Genomic DNA, 18,852 nt, shown 5'->3' on the forward strand with positions numbered 1-18,852 from the left:
TAGGTCTGATTTGGGGATTTTTATAAACCGCTACTCGGAGTAGCGGTTTTCTTTAATGAACCGCTACTCCGAGTAGCGGTTTATAGGGTGGGTCCAAAATCTTGTAAACCGCTACTCAGAGTAGCGGTCAATTCTTATGAACCGCTACTCCAAGTAGCGGTTAATTATTAAATATAACTGCTACCTGGAGTAGCGGTTTTTATGCGTTAACCGCTACTCTGAGTAGCGGTTTTACTGAAGTTTTTTTTAAAAAAAATTTCTCGCGTGCCGTCCTACGTGGACGGTACGCAGGGAAATAAATTTTTTTGGGGCATATTTTGGGAATTAATCCCCTTTTTGACATTATTCAAGGAAAAAATTCTCCTATAATGACCGTGTCGAATAATGATCCTAACCAGCTCTAGTAACATAATATTTAAATGAGCTTGGACGCTTGGTGTCAACTGTCGCGCATTGGAGACGCACACGTAACATGCTATGCGGCTCTGACTCTCCCGAGTAGTGACTGTTTGACATGCAGCTTCTCGAGAACCCAACTTAGATTTGTTTGAACAGAGAAGAAACGAAACACAGATTTGATCAAAAACAACAAATAAAACACCCACCTCCATTTTCAAGTACAGAGATCCTATTTCTTACAATCCATTCTACTCCTACTACTTTTACTTTGTCAAATTGTCACCCAACGTAATAATAATACTATACTGCTATCATTTTTATAATGATCATGATGATCTAAATTTCAACTTAGGTTAATTTTCGTTATTACATCTGCATGTATTTTCTATTTTGTATTGTGTTTTGTTGTTTGAAACAATTGCAGAAAAGTGTGTAATTAAGTACATGAAATGGCACTGCTTCGCAAATTGTTCTTTCGCAAACCACCTGATGGACTTTTGGAGATATCTGAGAGAATCTATGGTACTTTATTCTCCATTCTTTTTCTTTTTGTCTCTCTCTAATTTATTTTACATATTTGTCTTTATTGTCTGTTAAATTTGCAATATGTTCTATTGTGTATTATTGGGTACCTGCTATTTTACAAAAGAAATCCCTATTTTATTTAGTCCCTCATAATTTATAATCCAAAGTTAAAACTACAGCTGCTTTGAATGATTTATATCGTCCACATGCATATCTTGTTGTTAATTGTATCATTTTTAGTATTTTCATTTCAAGATTTAGTGATGAATTTCATAAGTACTTGTTTTTGGGTGCTCTCACCGGAAAGTTGCTGATGTTTTGTATAAATTAGTGGGTTTGGTCTGCAGAAAATGGTTTAGTATAGCTGATGTTAGTTTGGGTATGTGCGATATAGGTGACGAGATACACCGGTAAGAAAAGTGTAGAGTTGGATTATGAGAATTTTAGAAGTTGTACTTAGGGGCCAAACATGACTAGGTTGGAGGGAGTTGAAAGGGTACAAGATGGGATTATGGGAATTTTAGAAGTAGTAGTTTGTCAATTTGGAGATTTCTTATACTCCATGTCTAGATTATGTCCGAGGTCATTAGATAGGAACCTGAAAATGAAGAGAACCAAAGCATATTGCTATTATGTAAAGTGTAAACATATAACCAACTTGCTCATGCTCACTATTTCTATAGGTGTATTGACGATCTCCATAGATCTCAAATAAATTTTAGTTACCTTTTTTTTTATCAACTCTCCGCCATCAATCCCTTTGAGCTGTGACTGAGACACTGAGTTGTATGTATATTCACTGTGTCCATTGTTAAACTTATGAATAGTCAAAACTTCATAAAATGACGAGATATCTCTTTTGCTTATCCCTATCCCGATGAGCTGAAGCCATAGCTCATATGTTATTTTGAGCATCAAATGTGAATTGATGTCTGACCACATGGTCCGTGTCTACATCAATACTCCCTGTGTCTCAAAATACTTAACCCATTTGCTTTTGATACATAGATTAAGAAGGGAGTATAAGGTGCGCCATTTGGGAGGTAATGAGGTCAAAAATTGGATGTGACCGAAGTTGTGAGTAATATTATATTTCGGAGAAGAAAAAGTAGAGGTGAGTTAGAAATATGGTCCCAACCCGAGAAGGAAATGTATAAAGTATTTTAAGACATTCCAAAATGGGAAAAATGAGATGAAGGGAGTTTGATGTAAGCGTATTGCTATTTATCAAACTAGATCTCGTATCATGATACATTTCCTAAAGAGAATTACACCTTATTGGCTATTTTTTTTAGTTTCAAGATTTATGAATTTTGAACCTAGGGGATGATTTTGGGGATTTAAGCTTGATTTTGGTTTATCCAATTCCTGAATAAAGAGAACAAAAAGAAAAGAAGGAAAAGAGGGACAATTGAGTTAGTTATTTTGCATTTAATATGTGTGAATCACTAATCTAATTTTGGGACCTGTTCCCATGATCATCTGAATAGGCCAACAGTTTCCATAGTTGTTTGATTTATCTCCTAATGCCTTTTTCTTTTTGTGTAGTTTTTGACTGTTGTTTTACTACTGATTGCTGGGAAGAGAAGAACTACAAAGGTTACTTAGCAGGCATAGTCAGTCAGCTACAAGAGCAATTTCAAGATGTTGCGTTGTTGGTCTCCAATTTTAGGAAGGCAGAGGTGAAGACCCAGATTTCGAAGATTATGTCGGAGTATGATATGACCATAATGGATTATCCATGGCATTATGAGGGTTGTCCTATCCTTTCAATGGAGTTGATCCACCATTTTCTGCGCTCGACTGAAAGTTGGCTTGCACTGGGAGAGCACAATGTTCTGCTGTTGCATTGTGAAAGGGGTGGTTGGCCAGTCCTGGCTTTTATGCTTGCTGCACTTTTGATTTATAGGAAACAATACACAGGGGAGCAGAGGACCTTGGATATGGTTTACAAGCAAGCGCCTCGCGAGCTTTTGCCAATGTTGTCACCTTTAAATCCCATCCCATCGCAACTTCGTTACCTTCAATATGTATCAAGAAGAAATGTTGCTTCACAGTGGCCTCCTTTGAATAGGACGTTGAGTTTGTATTGTATAATCTTCAGACTCGTTCCTGTTTTTAGTAAAGAGGGGGGTTGTCGTCCTATTTTTCGGATTTATGGACAAGATCCACTTAATGATGAGGATCGAACTCCAAAATTATTGTTCTTCAGTCAAGAAAAGAGTAATGCGGCCCGTTTATATAAGCAGGTGATTTCTGACACAATTCCGTATGTGCTGGCATTATTGGCCTTCCAGTTGGGTTTTGAATTTTGTGTTGTCTTTAATTAGTATACATTGTTTTTTTTTTTGCATGGTCAGTTACACAGTTGTCATTTTTGTTTTTGTGGATCGCACTCATTTCATCATTGGCATCATCTTCTATGCGTTGTCTCTACTCTCTCTCTCTCTCTCGCGCCTCTTTCATTATGCTGTCTCTTTTATTCTGTAAAAGTTGGAATGCTTCTTGAGACTATATAAAGCCTAGTATATGCTTATTTAACTGCTGCATTGACTCCCCTTGTTCCTTGTGTAGTCACAGAGCTTCTGATATAAAAGCTACTCTGAGAACTAGAATTTTGTCTCTTAATTTTTTGTCCTTGCCTTATGTTGTGTCCTAGTAAAATTTCAATGACACCTGGTTTACATTTTTTTCGTTGTTACGATGCACTTAATCTCATACTCGCATCTCGTACAATTGTTTTTTTGATTTTAATTTTATGACAAGACAGCAGTGCACTTGATATTGGCTTCGTCCTTTTGGTTTCTTAGCTTAGTTAGCATTCTCTTGTTGGGATCAACATCACTCATTTTGCATTATCTTTCACCTCTCTCCACAGCTCACTTTGTGTGTGTGTGTGTGTGTGTGTGTGTGTTCTGAGATGTCCTTTGTTTTGGGATATGTATGTATGTGATTGATATCTTATCTACCTTACAATGAAAATGGCATGGGTGTGGTTCATATCCATCGTAATTGCAACAGAAATGGCATGTGATTATCATAGCTATTTGGTTCATTTATTTATTGGTGCAGACAGAATCAGAGCTTATCAAAATTGATATCAATTGCAATATCCAAGGGGATGTTGTGCTCGAGTGTACAAGCCTGCATGAGGATATGAAGCATGAAGACATGATGTTCCGTATCATGTTCAACACAGCTTTTATAAGGTCCAATATTTTAATTCTTAATCGAGATGAAATTGATACACTGTGGGACACTAAGGATAACTTTCCAAAGGAATTTAGAGCAGAGGTTTGTATTTTAGCAACAACTATCTGTTTAGTTGGTTGCTTGGCATCAGCTGATTCATTTTTCATTTGCCTAATGAGAAGACTTCTCCTTCCTTTTATCTTTTATTAGATTCTGTTTTCAGATATGGATGCTGCTGCTTCCGAGGTTGCTGCAAATTTGTCATGCTTCGAGGAAAAGGAGGGTGTTCCAGTGGAAGCATTTGCTAAAGCGCAGGAGTTCTTTAGTCATGTCGACTGGCTATATTCGAGAGATGATACTGGTCAAAGTGTGATACATAAAGTTTCGGCACCATCCATTTCCTGCAAAAACATTGACTTTGTTACTGTTCCAGTACTTCCACTTCCAGATGCTGAGAGTTCTGCCCCACTGTGTAGATCAAGCAATGAGAAGTCAAAGGAGAAACAGAACTCTAACATGATATATAATTTAGAAGACCAGGATAATCAGGACTTGCTTTGTCAGAAATCAGTGGATCACAATCTGGCCGAGCAGAAGGTCAAGTCCAGCAAATTTCAGGTTCTGCTGGACCAATATCAGCCAGGGGTGATTGCTAAAAAAAAACTAGTAGCTTGTCTCAACCCAGGTATGAGAAGGCTTTCGGTCACTCCATGTGCTCCTCAGAGAAAAGATACTAAGTGTCCTGATAATGTAGAAGATGGTCTAATGGCATCAGGAGTTTCAGTCCATGCAGAGGCGACCGCTTCTCAGCAAGCTTCTCCATCTGTTGTACGAGAAAAACCTTTAGCCTCTCTTCCTATGCAATCACCACAACAACCTCATGTAGAGGGGTTCGAAGTGGAGCTGTCTTGTAAAGATGTGTGTACAGGCCTTGAAGATGCATCAAAATCATCAGCAACTCCTGAGTCATCTCTGATTGCTCGTGAAGGGGAAGCCTCAATATCAAGAGGTGGTCCTCTGCCACCTCCAAAACTTGTTGAACGGCCATCTATCAATCCTATGCACGAGGATTCAAGTGTGACCGACAGATGTCGACCAACAATATCATCAACTTCTCTAGAGACTCCTTCAAGGAAGGATCCATATTTTAAAACATCAACTTCATCATCTCCACAGCTGCGTTCCACACCTTCAAAACTAGAACCAACTCTTCAGTCTCCCTCTAGGCCACCACCACCACCACCACCACCACCTCCTCCTCCTCCTCCTCCTCCTGCTGCAGCACCACCACCTCCCCCACTACCTCTTTTGAAAGAGAAACATAGAAAAGCTGAAGCTCCTCCAGCCCCACTTCCACCCCAGAAATCGAGCTCTTCAAGCTCATTTCCAGCACCACCGCCGCCTCCGCCTCCTGGTCCTGGATTACAGTCACAGCAAGCACAGGTTTCTGCATCTGTTCCCTGTGCACCTGCTCCCCCTGTTAGTTCTGATAAAGGAGCTCCAAAGATGGGTATGACTCCAGCTCCTGCACCATCTCTAAGTTCTTTTAATGTAAAGGGACGAAGTCCTTCACGCACTTTAGAACCAAAAAGCTCTCAAACTACAAAATTAAAGCCATTGCATTGGCTGAAGCTGAACAGAGCAGTGCAAGGAAGTATTTGGGCAGAAACTCAGAAATCTGGAGAACCTTCAATGTATGTAGTGCTTGGAAAGGAATATTGTTTATATTCAACTGTAATGTCTTACATATCTTGTATTTCAGTGGTAACAGTTTTTTTTTGTCTTTTGTTTCATTTTAGTGCTCCAGAGATTGACATGTCAGAACTAGAGAATCTTTTCTCCGCTTCAGCACCAAATTTAGATCGAGGAACCATTGGTGGCAAATTGGGGCGTTCTCTTGGAGCTCCCAAATCTGATATAGTGCAACTGGTACAATATTATGTTTTTCATATATTTCTTTGATACAGTACTCATGCTTGATCAATTTTAGTATTTGAATGGGCGTGTTTACTAACAAAGAGTTGAGGTGGCAGCCGGGCATCCGTCGTCGTGATGTAGAACTTGATTGAGTTGACGAGTCTCATGAGAGGTTTGTCTAAGAGCATGCTTGTTTGAGCTGTATGATCATGTCTATGCATAAGAGATTGCATAATTCTGGGGAGGGTGAAAGAGGTTGAAGCTGGGTAGGAGGAGGAGGAGGAAAATGGGTTAGGGTTAATATGACTTATCAGGGGGTTCCATTAATTACATCAACCTAACACAAAGAAAAAAAATTTATTTGCCAATCAAACAAAATGGGTAATGAAAGGTTTTATCTTATTTTCTTTTTCATAAATTCTTTTTTTTTTGTTTCCTTAAGTTGAACCAAACACCTTAGTTAAAAGTTCAAGGGGATAAGATTAGGTTACCCATGATGAATAGCTAATTTTTTTAATTCAAGTGTTCAACTGTATATCCTCAATGGCTATATTACACAAAATCTAAAAGGTGGTGGATAAAGATTGAAATTTAATACTTCCTGCATTTTGAAAAAAATTAAACGCTTATCTAAAAAAGCTTTCACATAAAAAAGTGAAGCGTTTCATCTATTTCAAAATGGAGGAAGTATTTGTTTGCGGTACACATGTAGGTAACCACAATTGGTTGTCCTCTTTTTAGTGCTTGTGTGGGCGGTAGATAAAGATTGAAACTTAGTATCAGTTTGCGGTACAAATGTGGGTGCTCACAATTTGTTGTCCATCTTTATTTTAGCGGGTTTTGTTGCATTTTCCCTTTACATTAGATAGAACTTTTCTGATGTGTACGATTATGTTACCTGGAGGTTGTGTTGTGTGTTGTCGATTTTGCATGATATTCCACATGTAGATTTAAAATTTTGGATCTGCAAGACAGCAACTTGTCAATTTCAAAGAATTATGTAAGCACTTAAGATTGGAAGGTTCTCCGGGGGTCTTTTGGATAAGGCCATTCTATAATATAGAGATTGTCTATTATAAGCTTTTATGTGCATTTAATTATGCAACTTGGCTTTGCACCAAGAAATATGAAACTTGACTTATTTATTTGTCACCTCTTAGGAGTTGATCTGGATTAGAGAAAGGAGATTAGAGAACTCATGTTTACATATTTCTCAGGAGTTATGGGTCATGTAAGCATTTTACACGTAGTTTCGTCAGAGTTGGGCCAAATTCGGAACACTTAAGAAGTTCTATCTTGTCCTGTCTAAGCTTCCTACATGACAAAAGGCAATTTGTCCGTCTTTGTGAATCTGAGAGTCAATACATGACAAGCTGACACTGCTTCAATAGAACGATTATTGCCTTATGGTGACTGTCAATAATTTTCATATATTTGTCAAAATAAGGTAACCTAAAAGGTCCATCCTCTTTAATCTTTGGCTCTGAAGTCTGAACTCTAGCAACTCACTCATTTACGTTGATTTGCCTTCTGATCCGAGGTTTTATCGTCAAATCTTCTGAAATTGACCATCTGTGTTGTGTTTTTTACTTCAGTACGGCTGCGTTTGGTGCATGTCAATTATGGCTGATATATTATTGTACAGCATTCTTTTGAATTTCATTGTTGTATTAGTATATCTTAGTAGTTTTTTTTTTCGATATACTATATCTTGGTAGTTTGATGCAACATTATTTCTGTACTTTCTGTCTCCTGCTGTTTTTCCTGTTTGTTTGGTTCATTAATTTTAGATGTTATTTGATCATTTCACCTAAATTTTGTTTTTGATTGTCAATTGTCAGTACTCAGTAGTGTATGTTCACCTGAAAACTTTTGCAACTTTCAACACCTTAGTTAGGTTGTTGTGTTACTGTTCTTTCTGTCCTTTTGGGAATTTTCACAATCTTCATATCTTAACAAATTCCAGTGTTCTTGTTTGTATGGAAGTAGGCGCTAGGTTTACTTAATTGATTTTCTTTCCTTGATTTGTATTCCTTGTACTTATACATGTTTGTTTCTTGCAGGTTGATCATCGGAGAGCTTCCAATTGTGAGATTATGCTCTCAAAAGTTAAAGTTCCATTACAAGAACTGATGGTACGCTGAGCTGTTTCAATTGCACATGTGGCTTGTTGAATTCATTGTTTTCATGCATGTCATGGGGTTAGGATGTCACTTGCACGGTCTTGCTTTGTCAACTAGTTTTAGCGTGTGCGAAGCAGGGATTCTTTTTATGTTTATTTCCTTTTTGAGCGTAGAGAGAAGGAAAAGATGGATAAGTAAAATGTTTTTCTTTTGTTAGATGTGGGGGTTTGGGGGAGGCAAATTGGTTTAAAGAGTTGAAAGCCCTCAGGAACTTTTTTGTTTTGTTTTCAGGAGTGAAGTGTTGTAGATTTTAGTTGTGCATGGAGTGTAACAAACTTACTTTCTACTTGATAACGATTAGCTATATGATAATCTTTTCTTAATAATCTAAAAAAGGAACAAGCAAATGTGGGAAAATCCATGTATGCAAACAGTTCCATGTCCTAGCACATGTAGGAGTCAGTTTGATTTTTCTTCTCTTATTCAAACTTTTTGGTTTTTTTTTTTCTTTTCTTTTTCCGTATCTACTGAATGTATGTTTTTATGTTGGGAAAACGTTGAGCTTGATTATTCATTATTGTGATGGTTTCATGTCTCATGCCAAAGCGAATTATTCTTCCAATAATATCTGTGTCATCTAAACATGGTAAAGAAATTTAAATTATTCTAGTATCAAAGGAGGGAGAATATTTTTCTGGACCAACTTTCTGGTTTGATTAAGGTGATGATGAGAACAGAACAAGAGAAGGAAGAAGACAAGAAGTTCATAGGAAGCACTGATGAGATTAAGTGTGAACGAGTTGGGGAGAGGCGGCTAGTGGCCGGGAAGGAGTGAGGAGTGTTTGGCCAGAATTTGCATTTAAAGTGTCTTTTAATGATACCTTATCATCATTAAAGTTTATTAAGGTGCTATCTTATTATAGTGTTATATTAAGGGGTACTTCTTTACAAACTCTTATGATCCAATTTATTGCAACCTGTGGACTCTAACACAATTTCGGGAATTGCGCCCGATGATACCTGATTACCAGCTAAAGGGCTATTCGGGTCAATTCTACTTGGACCTGCGGTGAATCATTATATTGTAAAACATAAAACATACTCCCTCCGTCCCATAATATAGTGCTTGATTCCATCTTTTCACGGGAATTGTGGTAAATAGAATCTAAAAGAGGAAATTAAAGACTTTACTTTTTATTTATTTAAATAAATATTGTATGAAAAAAGGTGATTTTAGGAGAGAGAATGGAGATAATTGATGAAAGAGCATTAAATGTAACCTTTGGTTTGTATAAACAAAGCAAAAAACTAATTTCAAGAAGCTAAATAAATGATGATGACACGGTTTTTCTAGGCAAATCACGAAAAAATATGGAATTAAATATAAAACCAAGCACTATATTTTGGGACACCCAACATGGAAATGAAGCACTATATTATGGGAGGGAGGGATTATTATTTTAAAATTTTAGGGAAAGAAAAAGGTAATATAAGAGAAAACTTGTTTCCTTTTCTAACAAAAAATTGTGATAGAATATTATCTAGGCATTTTGGTGGAATATTCCTCTGTTGATGGCCTGTAGACTTCTGCACCCACAGCTCGATAGTTTGTACATTGGGTGCATGTTTGGATTGTATCCTATCACCAACATTTCGATCATTTCTTTCACATTTCCCCAAATTATAAAAGCTGAACTCTAAATATATTCTCTTATATTGCATATAGGCAATATTCACGTAATAAACCCTCGGTCTTACTCCATCCGGAAATAAGTACGGTTTATGGATATGTGCATACAATGACGGCTTGTTTGCTAGGTGGTAATCAATTGTGGTAATGGTAAGGATTTTATAGGTGATTTGGTAAAGAAATTTTCATGTCGATGTCCATGGTTTGTCCATCCCCTGATACTTCTTTATCTTCGTATATTTCGCTTAGCACTTAATCATCTATTTCCTTTTTATAGGTGATATTGACTGGTAACGAAAATTTAGGAAGAAAATCAATTGTTTGGAAGCATAGGGCTTCCTTTACGAATTACGTTTTCATTTCCTGTTGTCACCATTTAATTCCGGATACCAACTGCGCGGAAGGAGTTAATTGTTGTGTGGGTGTTAAAATTGACAATAAAGCATTGAATTGTAAATCAAACTGACAACTTACAGTGCATGGGTGTTTTAGTGACAGATAATATGGAATAAGAAAAGTTAAACCTTCTGTTTCACAGCTACAGTAGTTAGCACGTGGAGCTTATATTTATACAACAAGAATTTAACGAGTCTTAACATGTGCTTTGACATCCCTTTCTTAGGAAGATGGATCATGTAAATTTCAAATAAGAGAAACTAAGACTATCAGTAGTTTTAATCGTAAATTTCAAATAAGAGAAATTAAGACCAGCAGTGGTTTTAATCAGCATAATTAAACTAAATCCACCAAATTTTTTGCTAGCAAAAGTTGAAGTATTGAACAGAAAGACAGAAATGGTCCTGGTGGAAGGATAACATTAGTGAGGAATTGGTGGAAGTAACTTACAAATCTGCTGGGGGGTTCTGAAATTTTATGGTATCATCTCTCTTTGTAGGAGATGTATAATTTTTCTAAACCTTTAAGCTGTGGTGTACTTTAGCTTGCTATTGTGCATCAAGAGAAGGCTGTACTTTTAAGATTCCTGTTTCAAGCCTCAGCTTCTGTGATCTCATCTTTGTATCAATATGTATACATTATATAGTTCCCGTGATAGAAGTACATTTCATTTCTAAAATATTTTGAGATGGCTTGTGAAAACTGGATCCTGATTACATCTACAAAATCAGTCTGGTTTATTATTTAACCTATAGAATCTTGTATATATAAAAAGCACTGTTAAGCACTTTGATTCCAAAGATGTAAATATTGGGTGCACAAATGGTATTTGTTAATGTGACTTCATATTCTATCAGTCATATTGGTCATTTGAGTAGACTTTCAGCTCTTATTGACCTTCTGTTTGCCATGTCGGCTTCATACTCACTATATAGTTGAAGTGTAACGGTCCTTTATAATTCTGGAAAAATTGGTTTGCAAGCTGAAAAAATAGTTACGTTTTGGCTTTTCTTTTGGCTGGTTCTATAACCATGACTGATTATGTGGCTCGTAAATTATCCTACGAATATTGATTCAACTTGTGACTTGAATTCTTTTTTAACCGCTATCTGCTATGAAACAATTTATCAACTTGAAATCTTATAATTATTGGTTGGTGTTTTATGCCCATGACTAGAGATTGTTCATGTTGCACATATTTTCTACATTTTTTTTAACCAGGAACAATCTTTAGTGCATTTCTTATTTGGTTCGTTCTGCCTGATAATGTTGTTGAATTTACTTGCATTTTGTTTAATCTTGAGGCATAGGTTCTAATATAGGGTAGTGTATTTGTGTGTACAGTATACTTCGTGAGCTATTCATATAAAATATGTTTGGAACTGACATATTATATGTCCCTTTCTATCATGCTCATTAGTTGACCTTGCAGGGTTCAGTCCTTTCTCTACGCGATTCTTCTTTGGATATTGACCAAGTCGAGAACCTCATAAAGTTTTGCCCAACCAAAGAAGAGATGGAGTTACTTAAGGTTTGTCATTATCTCTCGGAAACAAAATCTGAATCGAGTGTAATAGATTTAGCTCAGTGGATTTGTAGTAGGTTTGTAGAAGGAAATTAGGAATTGTTCTTTTAACTCAGTGAAGTTTTTGTTCGACTGCTATTTTACAAAGTGCTCCTTTGATTCATATTAAGATATCTTATTTTTTTCTGTCTGCTTGCTGCCTTTTTTTTGTATTAAGGGATACAAAGGAGAGATTGATAAGCTTGGCAAGTGTGAACAGGTACACAAGCTGTTTCCATCCTCCTTTCTTTTTGTTGTTGAGACTCAGTTGCTCTTAAGCTTGTGATATGTATGGGTTGCTCACTGCTTCTAATGCTTGGTCTTATTTTTGTCGTTATTGTCATCTTTTTGTGTTGTTTGATTAAGATTCTAGGCAATGCCTACACATCCCAAAGTTATACTTTCTCCATTCCATATCACCACACTAGTAACTCCTTGCATACCATGTTATCTGTCATTTAATCACTATGATTCCAGAATGAAAAGAGCAGCGCAGTGTTACTTGGTCAGTTTTGAGTAATACTGCATGATTAACTCACTTTTTATAAAGCTTGTGTATAACCTTAAAATACAGTATTATGAGCCTTGCTTCAAGATCGGGCCATCAGCTCATTCTTGGGATAATCTCTCAGCTGCAGTCTCTCTCTCTTAACCTTACTTGTGTCTATGCTTTCTTGTTAAGAAAAAATGGAGAAACTCTTTAAAGGAGAGTCTCCATTTTGGAAGCTTTTAATAGAGATTCTGACTTTTTACTAAATTAAACCAGAATTCAGCTTGGCTCTTATTTATAATGAAGCTCACGTATGTATAGGTTACAATACTATCATTGCCCAACAAATATAGATCCACTATTTTAGGAGTATAATGCCCACATTTCATAAGTTATAGCTTGTTTGCTTATCATATCTTCATTTCCCTTTCAGCTTATCTACCAATCAATTTTTCCTTCTCTTTGCTCCTTGTTGCATTTGGTGTACTGTTTTTAAGTAGTGCACCAGTAGCATGATTCCCCATCTGTAGATTGAGCTTGTGCACAAGCTCACAAGCTGGGATACGCAGCTCGAGAAGTCGCCGGGGCCCGGGAGGTCCTAAGTGGTATCCAGTGGGGGGATAAACGAAAGTTGGAAAACCCATATTTGAAGTGAACATTTATGATTTTGGAACATTACCTTGTCTACTATCTATTTTTTCCCTCTTTTCTTTTGCTCTTATAATTCGAATGGCCCCTAAAGCTAAAATGCTATCTCAGTTCTTCCTCCAAACAAAAAAATTTCCTCTGGTTCCTTCCATATTAGTTATTGAATATTTAGGAGTGATGCTGCATATATCTGGACCTCTTCAGAACTCACCTTGATGGGATATATGCTGGTTTTTGCTCTTGTTTTATGGTTAGCAACTAGCCTTACACTATTATGACAGTTCTTTCTAGAATTGATGCGAGTGCCAAGAGTTGAAGCTAAGCTGAGAGTTTTCTCATTTAAGATGCAGTTCCATACTCAGGTCAGTGGCTAAATGATTTGTTGCTTATTGCTGACTTGAAACTATTGTATTGTCTGCAAAAGTTTGACATTTGGCTTCTGGTTTAGGTTTCTGATCTTAGGAAGAGCCTCAATATTGTGAATTCTGCTGCACATGAGGCAAGTAATCTGTGTCTTGCTTTTACTTATCTACCTGCACTTTTGGTTGTTTGTAAGTCAACTTGCACCTATTCAGAATTACATAACCGAAAGAACCTGTTACTTTTGTCTATAAAATGGTAATATTTCAATATATTACCCTTATCTGGCCACCATCTTCAGTTATCAGAGTCATGCAAAACTTTTGTAATCTTCAGATCAGAAGTTCGGTGAAACTCAAACGAATTATGCAGACAATTCTTTCACTGGGTAATGCATTGAACCAGGGAACAGCTAGGGGTAAGTTGTATCTCATTTGCATCACTTTGTTATAGGAAAAGGAATTATTAGCTTCAAGTCACCTATGCAGGACCTTCAGAAGAAATAACCTTTCTCTGTGTAGATCCTCCAGGGTGAATTGTATTGGCTCATGTATGTTCCTTCAGTAATTAAATAGCCATTATAGCGACTTATGGTGTTTCATTTTTCAATCATTAGCAAAATGTTCACATATTCTTGTTCACATATTGATTAGGAGTTTGTCATTTTCAATCATTAGCAAAATGTTCATGCGATCATGCTTCATTTTTATATAGACACTTCACATTTTCTTGTTTTTGGACCTGGAATATATATCATGTCCCCGCCTTTCATATTATATTATTTTCTGTTCCCTCACTCTTTCTGTATTGGTTTGATTTTTCTTTGCACTAGGCTCTGCTGTTGGCTTTCGCCTTGATAGCTTGCTGAAGCTCACCGAGACCCGTGCACGGAATAACAAGATGACTCTTATGCACTACCTTTGCAAGGTAGTTTTGTAAGATATGCTTTGTAGATTTATCATGTTAGAATTGTATACATATATGGAATGGAACTTGCACAGTTCAAGGAATAAATGTTAGAATGGAGAGTGAAGATGATCCCTTCTGCAGTTCTGCTCTACTAGTACTAATTCCTGCTTATTTGGTAATGCTCCCCTGTAAATGTGGTAAAAGCTCTGACCGAGCACTAATATTCTTCTAGCTGAGCGTTTTATTCATCTGCCGACTTGTATGAAGTCATGAATGATTTCAGTTGGGTGGCTCTTATGGTTGCAGATAATTGAATCTATAGCCATATAAGACAGCTCATATTAAGAGCTGGTGTCAGTCTCTTAAGGAAGTAGATAATGTTTACCAGACTTGTGATTCTGAAATAGCTTGGAGGCCATCGTGCAGTGTCTCGCATCTGAACAACATCTATACTTAGTCACTTTTTATGATCAAATGATATAACAGTGGATTTCGGGAACTGGTAGTGTAGTGAATAACGGGAAAGTAAGATGCGCTCCTGCGGAAGCCACTACAATATTCAAACTACAAAATCATGCATCGGGAAGTAATGGATGTCATAAACATCTTAGGGTTAGTAAATTAAGATTGCAAACTGCAGAAAATTAGAATATCCTCGCTGGTTTTGTAAGCGAGAAAGGAGGTAGTTCTCTTGGGCTCACCTCGTATCTGGAGTTTAAAGGTTTGCATGTATACATCTACTAAGCTGCTTTGCTGCTTTATGTGCTGAACTTTTCTACTTGAGTACAATTTGCTTGCAAACCTGCATGGTATCTTGTACATCAAAATTGACAATATATTCTATTGATGCACATTCTAAGTTTCTCGTTTTGTTAATATTACGCCCTTCATTGTCATTCTAATTATCAGAGTCCCGGTGAAGGAACACATACATGCAGATTAGACATAATATTATGTGCTCTTGTATTAATATGTGCATAAATATTTCTGAGATTTTATTGTGTTGATGCTATATGGTTATGTGGACTCAGATGTCCTTGGTGATTATGTTAATTCATATTTACTAGCTAACCATAACAGCATCACTTCTTAATTCTACCGTGAATGACTTCTCTGCTGTAATATACTAATATGTGCTGTAGTGTACTTGCTTTACTGATATTTTGTTTACGTTGATATGTCAGTTGCTACTATTGATTTTGGCTTTCTGTTGATGCCCATCTAAACACCATGGCCTTCATCTGGCTAACGATTTTCAGGTGATTGCGGATAAGCTTCCAGAGCTCCTAGACTTCTCAAAGGATCTTGCGAGCATTGAACCAGCAACAAAGGTACAGTACTGCATCTTTCGGTTTCTATTGATAGAACTTATTGAGGTTGAATTGTTTCTGACGGATTCAACATCCAAGCAGATCCAATTAAAATTTTTGGCAGAGGAGATGCAAGCAGTCAACAAAGGACTGGAAAAGGTCGTGCAAGAATTGTCCATGTCGGAAAATGATGGGCCCATCTCAGATGAATTTTGGAAGGTACTAATAAGGCCCTGTTCTTTTGAACTCAATTTCAGCAAATTTCAGTTTCAATACTTTTACTCTCAGTTTCAGTTCAGTTTAGTCTAATTGAGCAAATTTGGCTCAAACGAACATGACCTAACATTAAGATCTTCTGTAGAAATTTCACTTCCCAATCCCCTTATATAGCTTTATTATAGCATACGGCATATTTAAATATACTTTTCTTGATTGATAGCATCAGATGCAGGCTTGCAGCTCCTCTTGTTGCATAGCAATATGTAGTATTGTTGGAATGCCATCAGTAAAACTTAAGCATGTAATCTGCTGCTGTGATGTACACTACACTAGTCAAATATCTCGTAGTACCTCCTCTGTGCTTATTATGATGGATTTTGCTGATTCCTGTAGTTCCAGTGGTCTACAATAAACTACTTTTCTAATATTGTCATTGCTAGGAAAAGACTTTTGATCTTGCCCAAATCTGATGTAGGCTAAATCCTAATGCATATGGTCATGTTACTAGTTGTGGTGTTGCTAGAAATTTTGTTTTAGTAAAGTACAGGTAGCTGTATCTTATTGATGAGTTAATTTCACATCACTGGATGAGTAGATTAAGAAAAGTTAATTGGTTCGACACTGAAGGGTCTCCAGATTGTTGAACGCAAAGGGCTTGTTAAAGCATACGAACCACAAGTCAATCATTGATAGTATCATAGCTATCATCTCAGATTCTCAGTAGTTATATATAAAATCAACAAAGTCTTTGTAAATCTCGCCTTTAGTAGTGTCTAGGAAAATTCCAGATGTGACCGACCTTGTAGTTAACCAATTAAGACTACAATAGAGTTGGTGTTTAGTAGGCCTGTGATTAGAATGAATTTCAGAAAGTAAGAAAGGCGGATAATTGAAGAGAACTGTTGATAGCATTAACGAAAAGTGATATCCAAGATACTTTTGAAAGGCAAGGGGTAAGAATGCCATCCGACAGATCCCAATGTCTTGTGCAACTCCTTTCCTAGTTTGTTGATAGCATTAATCAATTATTCCTTTTTATCTTTCAGATTCTGAAGGAGTTTCTACGTTTAGCTGAAGCAGAGGTGCGCTCATTGGCATTACTTTACTCTGGTGTTGTACGTCTGAAGCCTCAAGCTTTCTTTTTTGTGTTGATGTCTTGTCCATTCTCTCTATTGTTAAGTCACTTCATCAATGTTCTGCAGGGTAGAATTGTTGATGCGTTGATAGTGTACTTTGGGGAAGATCCTGCTCGTTGTTCATATGAACAAGGTAATGGGTGCCTAACCAAGGTGAATTTGGTTGGGCTTATTTGGTAAATACAGGAAGCAACAAGGCGAACAAATTTAGAGATGCATTTTTAACTAAAATTGATTATTTGCTTCTTGTTTACTGGTGCATTCAGATTTCAAGATAACAACTGTAGGATATTATTCATATTTTCAGTGGCTAAAACATAGAATTTACTTGCATTGATCTCGATCTTAGGATTCTGGATAAACATGCAGCTTCTCATATCTCTTTATACAGGTGAAGATCAGTCGAATAAGAATGATGCTTCCTCGTATGCATTGTGCTTATATTTAGGCTTTTCCTTTTTCTCTTTTGTTGTGCGTATGTGTGTGTTTTGTGGTGGGGGGGGGGGGGGGGTGTTGGGTTGCATGCTTCTCCATGACAATGAAGTGCAAGTTTTAGACTGCATGTTTAACACCACATAGACTTTGTTTGCCTTATTCTTGTGTGCATGTAAAGTGATGTACCTGGTTTCTTATTCTTCTGTAGTTGTCACAACTCTGCTCAATTTCACGAGAATGTTCAACCGAGCCCATGAAGAGAACTGCAAAAAACTTGAGCTCGAGAAAAAGAAAACTGGAAAAGATTTAGGAAGTCAGAGGATAGGAGCTCAAAAGGAATCTGATATAACAAGAGGGGGAAAAATCAGATGACTGAAGTGTAACATTTCTCCTTCATGTGAAAGGATTAATATTATTCTTCTGGAGCAAATGTTGTGAATATTCTATTCACTTCTTATTGGATGGATATGAGGGTTAAAAGGGGTCTCAGCTGTGAGTGTGTTACTTCATGGGAGCTACATTTGTCATGCCGCGATCTCCATCGCCTGTTCATTTGCTTTCAATTATATCCGAGGATGGGCTTGTACTCCTTAACGTAAGAAAGTGCTTCCGAAGGCTTGAGACTTCTATTCCACTGGGATATAATGCCCTGGATATCGAGTCATCGACAGATCTACCTTTGTAGTTTGCAAATGGTACTTCATGCCAGTGTAGATGAAATATATATAGGTTGTATGAACACTGTATAAGCTGTGTACAGAAATGCAGGAGCAAAGTTTCTTTCACAATTTTGTCTATTTTTTCTTCTTCCTAGCTAAAAATTGGAGATGGACATTCAATTGGTGATGCTCTCAAAGTACTGAATTGCTGGTTGTAGTAAACATGTATAATGCCCCAAGATTTGGGAAATTTTATGCTTTCTTATATGGCTCATGGTGACACCACCCTGCCTACCCAACAACCCAAAAAAAATGCAAGAGAGAAGGTCAAAGAAGGCAAGGGTAATCGAATGACCACAATCCATGAACATACCTTGTAAATTATAATACAATTGTGATGTTTGGGTAGAGATTTGAGAAAAAGTTCATGAACAAAATAGAGAAATTGGTGTGGAGTATGTGTTGAATAGATTTACCAAATTGTCCTTTTACATGTTTGCTAGTCTCATTTGGCAAAAGTTTGTGATTATGTGAGTGCAATCCGTAGATGGTGCACACGTCTGTATGGTGAAAAAGATGTGCACATGTGTATGACTAACAATTTAAATATACGTAAATAATATGTCAAATGAACACATATAGATGGCCAAGAACAACCAGATGAACATATATGTTTATTGGTTTTGGTCTTTATGTTCAGAACCTAGTGCTTAATGTTCATCGTTTGTCCCTTCCACATCGTATGGACGTGTACACCTATTAATATGTAGCATAATGTACTTTAGCGTTAATCATACTTCACTTTGACCATTATTTGTGATTTAATAGATAAGAAAATAGATAATCATATTATTTTTTTTGAGGTGAAAATATATAATTA

The 18,852-nt window shown here is 36.8% G+C and overlaps 1 protein-coding gene across 4 annotated transcripts; it reads left to right on the plus strand.

The window, feature by feature from the left end:
• The first annotated feature begins 464 nt into the window (after window positions 1-464).
• LOC104901802 (formin-like protein 17) lies at window positions 465-18,239 on the plus strand. 4 transcript variants are annotated; one of them, XM_010689416.3, is made up of 17 exons: window positions 469-921; window positions 2,473-3,173; window positions 3,997-4,218; window positions 4,327-5,810; window positions 5,916-6,045; window positions 8,097-8,168; window positions 11,675-11,773; window positions 11,985-12,026; window positions 13,226-13,306; window positions 13,393-13,443; window positions 13,641-13,722; window positions 14,137-14,231; window positions 15,473-15,544; window positions 15,626-15,742; window positions 16,789-16,824; window positions 16,945-17,011; window positions 17,522-18,239. In XM_010689416.3, exons 1-17 carry the CDS (start codon window positions 849-851, stop codon window positions 17,683-17,685), a joined length of 3,588 nt encoding a protein of 1,195 aa, XP_010687718.2. In that variant the 5' UTR covers window positions 469-848; the 3' UTR covers window positions 17,686-18,239. The 4 variants fall into 4 exon arrangements, 3 of the variants coding, with proteins under 3 accessions (XP_010687718.2, XP_010687717.2, XP_048491072.1); XM_010689415.3 differs by having other exon boundaries at window positions 470-921; window positions 16,789-16,857; XM_048635115.2 differs by lacking the exons at window positions 469-921; window positions 2,473-3,173 and having other exon boundaries at window positions 4,088-4,218; window positions 4,340-5,810; window positions 16,789-16,857.
• Window positions 18,240-18,852: the final 613 nt, after the last annotated feature.

This window comes from Beta vulgaris, chromosome 8, assembly GCF_026745355.1.
Source record: "Beta vulgaris subsp. vulgaris cultivar EL10 chromosome 8, EL10.2, whole genome shotgun sequence".
Lineage (NCBI taxonomy): Eukaryota > Viridiplantae > Streptophyta > Magnoliopsida > Caryophyllales > Amaranthaceae > Beta > Beta vulgaris.

Excerpts from the sequence above, each read along its gene's own strand:
- LOC104901802 (XM_010689415.3), top strand. The coding sequence starts at position 849 with ATGGCACTGCTTCGCAAATTGTTCTTTCGCAAACCACCTGATGGACTT. Across the intron at positions 15,743-16,788 it reads TCTCAGATGAATTTTGGAAG|ATTCTGAAGGAGTTTCTACG; the intron begins GTACTAATAAGG and ends TTTATCTTTCAG. Across the intron at positions 17,012-17,521 it reads TCGTTGTTCATATGAACAAG|TTGTCACAACTCTGCTCAAT; the intron begins GTAATGGGTGCC and ends ATTCTTCTGTAG.